At 38.8% G+C, this 10,835-nt stretch overlaps 1 protein-coding gene across 1 annotated transcript in view; it reads left to right on the top strand.

Moving 5' to 3' along the window:
* Positions 1 to 400: 400 nt before the first annotated feature.
* Positions 401 to 10,835, top strand: part of DCBLD1 (discoidin, CUB and LCCL domain containing 1) — a 31,342-nt gene continuing 20,907 nt past the window's right edge. Inside the window, exons 1-3 of the mRNA XM_023737195.1 lie at positions 401 to 594; positions 1,831 to 1,882; positions 6,461 to 6,533. Coding sequence (XP_023592963.1) covers positions 582 to 594; positions 1,831 to 1,882; positions 6,461 to 6,533 — 138 coding nt within the window. The 5' untranslated portion in view covers positions 401 to 581. The remainder of the gene's footprint in view (positions 595 to 1,830; positions 1,883 to 6,460; positions 6,534 to 10,835) is intronic.

Raw genomic sequence — 10,835 nt, 5'->3', positions numbered from 1 at the left:
GTCTTCTTTTTGTTAAAAGCATAACCTATCTTTTGGCTTGTTCACAATTAACTAGTTGCAGCTTACTTCTTATCTAGAGTAAGCTCATGTATATAGTCAGTTAAGCCAGTTTTCTCCCTAGCCTTATCAGTATAACCAAGTTCACACCAGTCACTAATTATCAGTCTCGGTGTTAAACAAAATATCAGTTGGGTAGATTAGAATCTTACATACGGTTTTCTGGTAAATTTCACCTGTAAGGAAAAGAATGTGTTATAGTCCAATTCTTTTTGCTGGTCTAAATTCTGAAATATGCCACAAGTGTGCTTTGTTTTTAGGTCCGTATTGTGGAAGTATGACCGTTCCCAAAGAACTCTCGCTGAACACAAGTGAAGTCACTATTCGCTTTCAGAGTGGATCCCACATTTCTGGGAGGGGTTTTTTGCTGACCTATGCCAGCAGCGATCATCCAGGTATAGCAGAAGAATCAGCACAAATCTGTAAATCTTTATCTGTCTTAAGAATTCCTCTTGCTACTTATCATCATCTCTGGACAGATTTGTGACCTCAGATACAGAATTAAGATGTGAGGGAAGAGAGGAATGCAACATCATTGTAAGTAGATAGATCTGAAGTGAATAATTTTATAGTATGTCTTAGATTGATCAACTGACCTACGTGTGATAGGGATGATCTCTTTTTCTGAGGAACCTTGGATAGTACATTTTGGGGCAGCCCTCTTGACCCTTTTGAAGCTTGGTAATTCTCTGGAGCTCTCCTCTGCTCCCTTTCTCACCTCAGAGGGCCAGGTCTTTTAACTATGACACCCTCTACCCACCTGGGAAGCACATGCAGTATTAGAAGGACGAAAAAGACAACAGTGCCCTAAGGATGGTGGAGCTGAAACTTGAGCAGGGGAGAAGGGAGCATGAAAGCTGATGAAAGAGAAAAGTGTGGACTTCTGTCCAGGCTTGTTGTACCCCATTGTTATTACTGTAGTACACTCCATGTTTGTTTAGAGTCACTGGGAAGAGAGGTACCCAGGGTTTCTGCTCTCAGTGTCTTATGGCAGAAATACCCTGGGGAGGGACAAACCATTCAGTTCCCTTGTAGCCCATCTGATCTGAGTATTTCCAATAGGCCCAGTATGGCCAGTGTTCACCATACATTGCTCCCTAACAACTGCTGAAAAGCGGAAGGAAAGAAACAACTATTGCAATAAGTGTGGAATATTTTAGAAACTATCCTACATTGACCTAAATGCATAGAGACCCACAGAATCTTAGCTTCCCCATTGCTGAGTATTGGTTCAGTTCTGTAAATTAGAGATGAATAAACTGAGCACCCTCTTTTTAATTACCTGGACCTGATTGATCAAAGCCAATGTGCTGTTGGTGGTCTCGGTAAACACCTGGTTCTGTGGCGACTCAGATGCCACTGGCTAAACTGTTAAATTAAAATGTTTCTGGAACCTTCTCTAGGAATCACATTTGGCTTTTGAAATGTTTTCCTCCTGCCAGAGAAGGTTATACGCACAACTGTTGTAGGCTTGTAGCAGATAATAACTAACCAGTGTTGCCTTTTCTGTAGGAAATTCTGTTATTATTCACTGGACTACCACTGAAACACCATCATTGGTGATAGAAAAGAGAGATGAAGAAATGATTAAATACTGGTGACATTGTTCTCAGTTTTGATTTATTTTTAAACAGAAAGATTCAGTTAACTAGGCCCTGAATGAATGCTTTTTTAAAAAAATTGTCCTTTTTTTATTTAAAAAGAAACATTTAGTGCATGAGTTTCCTAATTTCCATTCAGTCTGCTAATTGCAATTATCTTTATTTATGACAGATTTAATAACATGTTTGGAACGAGCTAACCATTATTTGAAGACAGAATACAGGTAACTATAGTTGTCCTCAGCTGTGATGCACTCATATGTTACTGAACATTTTGTTTTCCTTGACATTAACCAGTTAAAGTACCTTATACGTACACACAACACACACACACACATATATATATTAGTCATGTTTTGAATAAAGAATAATAATTGAAATGGTATCTTCCAGAGGAGGAGTTGGCAAACTTTTTTTCTGTGAAGCTTTAAATAGTAAATATTTTAGGTTTTGCCGACCACACAGTCTCTGTTGCAACAATTCAACTCTACCATCATGGGGCAAAAGCAGCTACAGACAATACATAAACAAATGAGTGTGGCTATGTTCCAATTAAACTTTATTTACAAAAAAAAAGTGGATGGCTGGATTTGGCCTTCAGTCCATAGTTTGCCAACAACCGCTGAGTGCCACTATAGTACAATGTGCTATAATCTATAATCTAGAATGCTCTTTTTTCACCTGGCCAGCATTTGTACTGACCTTTGTAATTCTTTCATCTGGGAGAAGGTTCATCTTTTCTTTCCCACAAAGAGGAAACCTACTGAGAATAAGGAGGTGAAATTTCTCATCCCAGCTTTAACTGGAAACATTACTTAACCTCTTTGTTGTACATTTCCTCATCTGTATAGTATGGTAGAAGGAGCCCTGGTGGCACAGTAGTTAAACTCTCAGCTGCTAACTGAAAGGTCAGCAGTTCAAACCCACCAGCCGCGCCATGGGAGAAAGATGTGGCAGTCTGCTTCTGTAAAGATTACAGCCTTGGAAACACTATGGGGCAGTTCTGCTCTGTGCTATAGGGTCACTATGAGTTGGAATTGACTTGATGGCAATGGGTTTGGTTTGGGGTTTATATGGTAGGGTAGTTAGTCATAGAGCAGGGTTTATCAACTTTGGTACTATTAACATTTTGGGTTGAATAATTTTTGTTGTGTGTGTCGGGGTGGGGGGCTGTCCTGTGCATTGTTGAATGTTTAGCAGCATATCTTGCATCTACCCTTTAGATGTCAGTTGTGACAAACAAAAATGTCTACAGACGTTGCCCATTGCTGAATGTCTCCTGACAGGCAAAATTGCCTCCAGTTGAGAACCATTATTGGTCTGGAAATAACTGTCAACAACAACACCAACTGTAATTCTTTACAATGCTTTCTAAGAACCAGGCACAACTCTATGTACTTTGCACATAAATAGCTCATGTGAACATCCCAACATTCCTAAAAGGTAGCTTTTGTTATACCCAGCAAACCAAGGCACAAGCGATTAGGCTATACAACCTAGGGTGTCAGGCTGAAGAGCCCATGTGGTTGTTATTACTGGCCGTTGAGTTGATTCCAACTCATGGTGACCCCATGTGTGCAGAGTAGAACTGCTCCATAGGGTTTTCAAGGCTGTGACCGTTCGGAAACAGATTGCCAGACCTATCTTCTGAGGCGCCTCTGGGTAGACTCGAACCACCAACCTTTTGGTTAGTATTTGAGCGCTTAACTGTGCTACCCAGGAACTAACCAAATCATACATTTGGGCACTCTAATAAATGGGATTATTTTATATGTAGGGTGAACTCTAGTGTTAGCTAATATTAAGTCTAGTAGAGAAAAAATAAAAATGAGAAGGAGCAATAATTAAATGTTGCCTTCTAAAGTTGCTGTTCATCCAATGTAGACATTCACCAACATTCTCTGAGGTCTTCCCAGTCATACTTAAACAGTCCCAGTGATGATAGCATCTCTGGGAGTCAGTGGTCATTTCCTGCTCTCTTAAAGGAATACACTCAGCCCTACAAGGAGAATTTATGGTGTCAAATCATCTAAGCTGTAGCCCAGCCATTTTGTGGTATTTAAAGATGAGGCTGGTGACTAGTGTAGATCCACAGTCCCATATCCATAATTCCAAAACTTTGAAAACAAAAAGGTTTTTGAAATTCAAAATGACTTCATACAAAATATATTCATGCATTTTGATACAGAGGCATTAATGTTTTTGATTCATGGATACAGACCACACCAGAGTGTTACATTATATACATCATTGAAACTCTTTTACTTTTCTAAAACCCAAAATAATTCTGAATTCTGAAACACATCTAGCTCCAAAGGTTAACAAATGAAATTGTAAACCTGTAGTAGGACTCCCTGCTATTTTTATTTCTTAACTCCTTGATTACTGCTGTAATGCTGGAAACTTCTCTGGAACTCCTCTCTATAAGGTCAGTGGGAAAGAATTAGGAAATATTTATTTGGCTAATTTCAATAATTAGGTGGTGTTATACATATAATATGCTAAGTCAGCAAGAGATAAAATAAAAGCAATTGCTATTTTGGAGTCTGGGCCAGTACATTCTGTTTAGACAAACCAAGTAGGTTAACATTGTTGTAAAGTTGTATACAGGTATGTGTGCATACACGATATGTTCTGTGAAATAGTGTTATGTGATTTGGACGTTGTGTGAACACCATATTATATACAGGAGAGAGGTGCGCAGGATGGTCCCTGGGTGGGCTTGGAACCAGCACTGCCACCGCTGTACCTAGGGACTGTGTGAAAACTTTGGCTCCGCTGCCACCATTCCTGTATGGTCACCACCTGGTCTCCTAGAGCCAAGAGCTGTGCCCAGTCCCCACCACAGCACGCACTCACTACCCAGCCAGTTGCCTCCGGGCACGCCATCGGCTCCCTTCCCTTCCTTTCTCCCTCCCTGTCTTCCGCAGCCCCCACAAAGGGCTTTAAACTCTTCCAGCCCTGCCTGCCCCTCCTCCGCCCTCACCTCTTACTCCAGCTGACTTTCCTGCTCCTCCTCCCACCACAGCCCAGACCATTTGGCGGCTGCCACCACCACGGGAGGAGCCACAGTCTCAGGCCAGCGCATCACATGCAAGGTGCCATGACTGAATGGGGCAGCAGCCTCGCGGAGCATCCCCCTTGGTGGTTCTGGCAGCGTCTGCACAGTGCTTGCCTGGGGTGAGCACAGTGGAGACAGGCAGCCATGGATGGGCGCTGCCACGCACCCCCCCCTTCCCCCCCACTGCCACCCCAGCGCCAGGGCTGATGCAGGACCTCAAGAGCTAGTGAGAGACAGGTAGGATATACAGTACTTAGCAAAGTGAGTCCACTATGTCCTGTTCTCTGATTGGCATTTCTGAACTATTATTATCTTATGGGACCACAGAAATACATGTGGTCAGATGTTGCCAAATGGACATTTTGCGGCACATACCTGTATATAGAAAAAAAGTGCAGATGACATTCATCTTCAAAGCTGTCAATGTTCTTGAGATACTTTGGCTTTCTTTTTGCATGTTTTTCATAGACATAAGAGCCCTGGTGGCACAGTGGTTAAGAGCTCGGCCGCTAACCAAAAGATCGGCAATTCAAGTCCACCAGCCACTGCTTAGAAACCCTGTGGGACAGTTCTATGCTGTCCTGTAGGGTCACAATGAGTCAGAATCAACTCGAAGGGATTGGGTTACAGGTTCATAGACATAGAGCTATCCCTCATATTCTATTAATATGTTGATACCTGAAGGAACTACAGATGAGAAAACAATCTAAAAGGAATTATATGTGCTAGTCAGGGTCACACAGCCAGCTAGTTAGTGCCATAGCCTGGATCACCTGGCCCTCAGTACTGAGCCTCTTCAACCACACCATATGCTGTGACATGTTTCTGCAAAGTTACTTGAAAAACTACTGTTAAGTAAGTGGAATCTTAATTAAAATATACTTTTTTTTCTGATTGCAGGGATAATTCATAATTAATATTAGAGCTTCACTGTCCAGTGCTCGCCACAAGCCACATGTGACTATTAAGTCCTTGAACTGTGACTAGTCCAAATTGAGATGTGCTACTGTTGTAAATTACACTCCAGATTTTAAAGACTTAGTATGAAAAAAAGAATGTAAAATATCTCATTGCTCATTTTTTTCTCTTCATTACATATGAAATTATGAAATTTGGATATATTGGGCTAAATAAAATATACTAGTAATACTAACTTTACCTATTTTTTTTTAAATATGACTACAGAATGTTTAAAATTACATATGTGACCCTCAATTATATTTCTGCTGGACAGTGCTAGTATAGAGAAACCAGATATTACAAAGTTACAGAACACAGAAAGTGAGGAACAAGGATGTGTTTCCTTGTTTCCTTTTTTATCCATAGAAAACATTTATTGTCATTTTATATTTTTTAAATATTTCTTTTTATGAAAATGAGATTATGCTAGATATATTGTTTAGAATGCTTTTTTATTTCTTAAAAATTTTTTTCTTAAATTTTTTTATTTTATTGCTTGAACATCTTAGAATCAATTAAAATGCATTAGGGAAGTTCATTGTTTAATGGAGTCTTATGGTGAACTGTTATATAAAACAAATAATAATTGTGTAACACTTGCCTTCAGAATATCATTTTAGACCAATCTGTTTTTTCGCAATCAGGTTTCTCATTTGTCATTAAGGCAAGGTATGCTAACATGTTCTATGGAGGATAAAAAAATCATTTTTATTTAAGTATGATTTGATACTTATTTAAGTATAATTTAATAAAATGTAAATTCTTTATTTTCTTTTCCCAGCAAATTCTGCCCAGCTGGTTGTAGAGACATAGCAGGAGACATTTCTGGAAATGTGGTAGATGGATACAGAGATGTAAGTAATCAAGGGCAATGGCAGGGAGGGAATTAGAGGCAGCAAGTGCTTTTTATTCAACCTAAATTCATTACAGAGTAAAGTTAAATGAGATATAAAACTCTGTTAGGTAGACGCACCATTCTTTCTTCTCTGAGAATAAATGAAATAATAATAAGGATAAAAACCAAAGCTGTCCATGAATTCATTCCTGTGTATAGCCTTTCCAGTTAAGCATAAAGTATATGAAGTGCAAAAAAATTTTCAACACGTAAGAAAATAATTCCATCTTCTCTTTATAAGAGGTTGTGGATTTGCATCCTTTCGATTAACAATTTATTTAAAATTCCATTTGGTTAATATAATAGAACCAAGGACATGGACATTCAAATTACAAAACAGTGACATTCTGTCTGGGGCCAGTAAAGCCATCTGCTCTGCTCATATATATTACTCCCTTCTGTCTGCCAACCCCAAATTCTTATGCCTAAAAAGACTCTCTGAGATATACATATTGTTCCCAGAGAAAAGTAAATTAAAAGGAAACTGTTTTTCTAAAGTATATGCCCTATCCTCAGATAATCCTCCATTTCTCAATATTCCTAGATTTCTCACAGGGAAATCTGGTATCTGATTATTTTTCTATTTACATTGCTATTTAAAGTAGTTCAAGTTTACAGCCTGGCTTATGGGAATTGGCTTGAGTTATTAGAAATATGAAAATTTCTCTAGTGATGGAACTATATTGTAAGAGTCATTGGCATGCATCTTCATATACTCAAGTCTGGGGAAAAAATTGCCTTTGCCTACATGTTCCACATGATTGATAATTCATTCCAGGCAAGATAAAAAAAAAAAAAAACTCAACATTTCTTCAATTTTTGCTTTTAGCACATCCTGATTGAGCACAGCAGATTCTGTTGTTGTTGTTGTTTTTAATATTTTATTGTGTTTTAGGTGAAAGTTTACACAGCAAATTACTTTCCCATTCAACAATTCATACACAAATTGTTCTGTGACATTATTTACAGTCCCTGCAATGTGTCAGCACTCTCGCCATTTCCATTCTGCCAGCCCCGTTTCCATCCATCCAGTTTCCTTGCCCCTCCTTGCCTTCTCATCTTTGCTTCTGGGTAAATGTTAACCATTTGATCTTGGATAGTTGATTGAAGGAACACATTCCTCATGGGTGTTATTTTTTATTTTATAGGCCAATCTATTATTTGGCTGAAAGGTGACCTCCAGGAATGGCTTCAGTTCTAGGCTTTAAGAGCATATTTGGACAATAGTTTCAGGGATTCCTCTAGTATCTGGAGCCCTGGTGACACAGTGGTTAAGAGTTCAACTGCTAACCAAAAGGTTGGCAGTTCGAGTCCACCAGCTACTTGTTGGAAACCCTATGGGACAGTTCTACTCTGTCCTATAGGGTCACTATGAGTCTAGTCTCTACCGATCCACTAAGTCTGGTCTTTTTTATGAATTTGAGTTTTGCTCTTACATTTTTCTCCCATTCTAACTGGGACCTTCTAATTCTGTCCCTGGTCAGAACAGTTGGTGGTGGTAGCAGGGTACCATTTAGTTCTTTTGGTCTCAGGCTAGAAGAGGCTGTGGTTCACGTGGGCCATTAGTTTTGTGAAAGATTTTGTTGTTTTTTGCTTTTTGTCTCCTTTTTCCTATATTGTCTTTATTTATAAGGTTGACACAGGATTTTCATTTGGTTTATAAGTTATATGAATCTTAAAATAATTTATACTATCTCAGTTTGAAGATACGCTTGACAAAAGTTATTCCTATAATGCCTTCCAGGAAATTAAGAGAAGTTAGAAAGTTGAAGTATAGTTCCCCTCCCTACCAGCAATAGAAAGTTTTTATTTATTATTTTTTGGTTCTGTGCAGACAACTTAAGAATCATGTACAACAGGAGAAATAGCATAGTTTTTGTTTTGTTTTTACTTCAGGTGTTTTTCTTGCCTCCTCCTGCCAGGGCTATCTCTTTCACTATAATAGGTAAATGGTTTCCTGCATGGTAGAGATCGGAGTACATGATCTGCAAATGCCAGCAAACAGGTTTCCTACTTGACTTACTAACTGGCTTTCCACCATTTGCTTGTAGAATTATTTTATCCAGAGGGAAAATTCTTATTTTTTAAAATTAACCTCTTCAAAGAAGTCTGAGTACTATGTTTGCGTATGTTGATCCAGTGGATGAATTAGTTATCTATCGCTGTATAACAATATTACCACAGCTTAGAGGCTTAAAACGACACTGTGGGTCAGGCAGGAGTCTGGGCATGGCTTAGCTGGTCCTCTGCTTCAGGGTCTCACAAGGCAGCAATCAAGGTGTCAGTCAGGGATATAGTCTCATCTGAGACTCAACTGAGGAAGCATCCACTTCTAAGCTCCCATTGTGTTGGCAGCATTCAGTTATTTGTGGATTATCAAACTGAAGGCCTCAATTTCTTCCTCAATGTTGACTAGAGGCTGCCCTCAGTGTCTTGCCATGTGGGCCTTCCAAACATGCCACTTGCTTCCTCAAAGCAAGCAAGGGAGAGTCTCCTAGCAAGATGGGTTAGAACCTTATGTAATGTTATCATGGGAGCGACAGTCCTTCATCTTTTCTGTATTCTGTTGGTTAGAAGCAAGTCACAGTTCCTGCCCACACTCCCCAGGAGGTAGAGATCATAGGGTTATCTTAGACTCTATCTTCCATAGTAGGTGCCTTCATCTTGGGAGATGTGTTCAGTTGTAACAAATCTTTTCTGGAAAGACCTTTGCAAAACCAAAGCATATACAGTAGATCAGAATGACAGAACCTGTAAAACAAATTACCTGAAGAAATAAGTACTCTGTCTCAGGGAAGAAATACGTTGTCTTAAAGGGTGTTTATAGAAAAGGAGTTGGTTCATTCTGTCTTGATCCAGAGGGCCGAACAGCAGATGAAAGTTATAGGAAGGCCAATTTCAGCAGCATATAAAGCATAACTGAACAGTGCAAAATGGAAGGGGTTGTCTCATGAAACATGAGAACCAGTGAGTTCCTAGTCACTGAAAGTATCAAGTGAAGGTGTTACGACCATTTGCCGGGGGTGGTCTGTATACATGTGGGAAGGGCTGCTGTGGTTGAAGAAAGAAGGCAGTCCACCAAGAGGTGTGAGTGGGTGACACTGAAAGTTGTTTTGAACTCTTAGGATTCTGTAATTCTGTCTCCTTCACTGGTGAATTAAGGCATACATATCAGTCTTCAGCATCCCAGTTAAATGGTACAAGCTTCTGTCTCAGATCTGCCTCACCTGAAATGCAGAAATCCAAAGCCCCGAGGACAGTTTTTCTCTTGGCAAATTCTCCCAAACCTGGTGACTGTACCATCTGGTTTTAAGCAGAAAAGATCACTTAATGAATCATTTCAGTAATTCTCCACTCCCAAAAATGTTCAAGAAGTATCATAAAATGAGAACAAGATAGCACATACAGTGTGGTCCTGGTTTAGGGGAGGAGGAGAGAAACTGCCTATTGTACACACCCACAGAATGGCCAGCAGGAAGCACATTACAATGCTGAGAGTTTGTCTCTGGGGAATGGTAATATGAATGATTTTTATTTTTGTAATGTGTTCCAGCATTTCTATAATGAAGGCATATATTACTTTTATAAAGAAAATGTTATTAATATGGTAATTATGAAGACTACAGCAACATAGGAACAATTCATGATAGGATGGGGAATTTATTTTTGTAATTTAGCATTCTACCATCATTCCACTAACATCTTTAAAAATGTACTTTGTTCCACCTTATTGTTTTTGTGTTTTTGATTCATATTTTATTAAACACAATTTAAAATGTTTATGGTTATATTAAATATCCTTTTAATACTATGTCAGTACTTCCTAGGACAAGTTGATTTTTTCCTAAAGGAAGACTTTTAAAAATGCTTCAATTCTGGAATGATTTTATAGTCACTTTAAAAGTTGGTTTAGTCTTACCTCAGGCTGATCTGTTTGCCCATCTTTTGTGGCTTAATGAACTTCAAAAATGTTTATTGTAGATAATGCCGTCAAACTGTTCTGAGCTGTCCATTGCATGTCCTTTCCTAAAGAATTATTACATGTGATGTAATAAATTGGTTTTAAGGAAATTCATTAACATAAGCCAGTGATGCAACTTTCCTGTATTTACATCTCAGTGAGGGTTAGACCTCAAAAATAACTAGAAAATCGGTGTATAAATCATATAACTGTTTAAAAGGGAGTTTTTTTAACATCAGGTTCAATTAATGTGACCTTTTAAAATTGATACCAGAAAAAAAAATTTAAATGAACATCAAT

This window comes from Trichechus manatus, unplaced genomic scaffold (genome assembly GCF_000243295.1).
Source record: "Trichechus manatus latirostris isolate Lorelei unplaced genomic scaffold, TriManLat1.0 scaffold00098, whole genome shotgun sequence".
Lineage (NCBI taxonomy): Eukaryota > Metazoa > Chordata > Mammalia > Sirenia > Trichechidae > Trichechus > Trichechus manatus.
The sequence above is the reverse complement of the archived record's forward strand: the minus strand, read 5'-3'. Positions and strand labels throughout refer to the sequence as shown.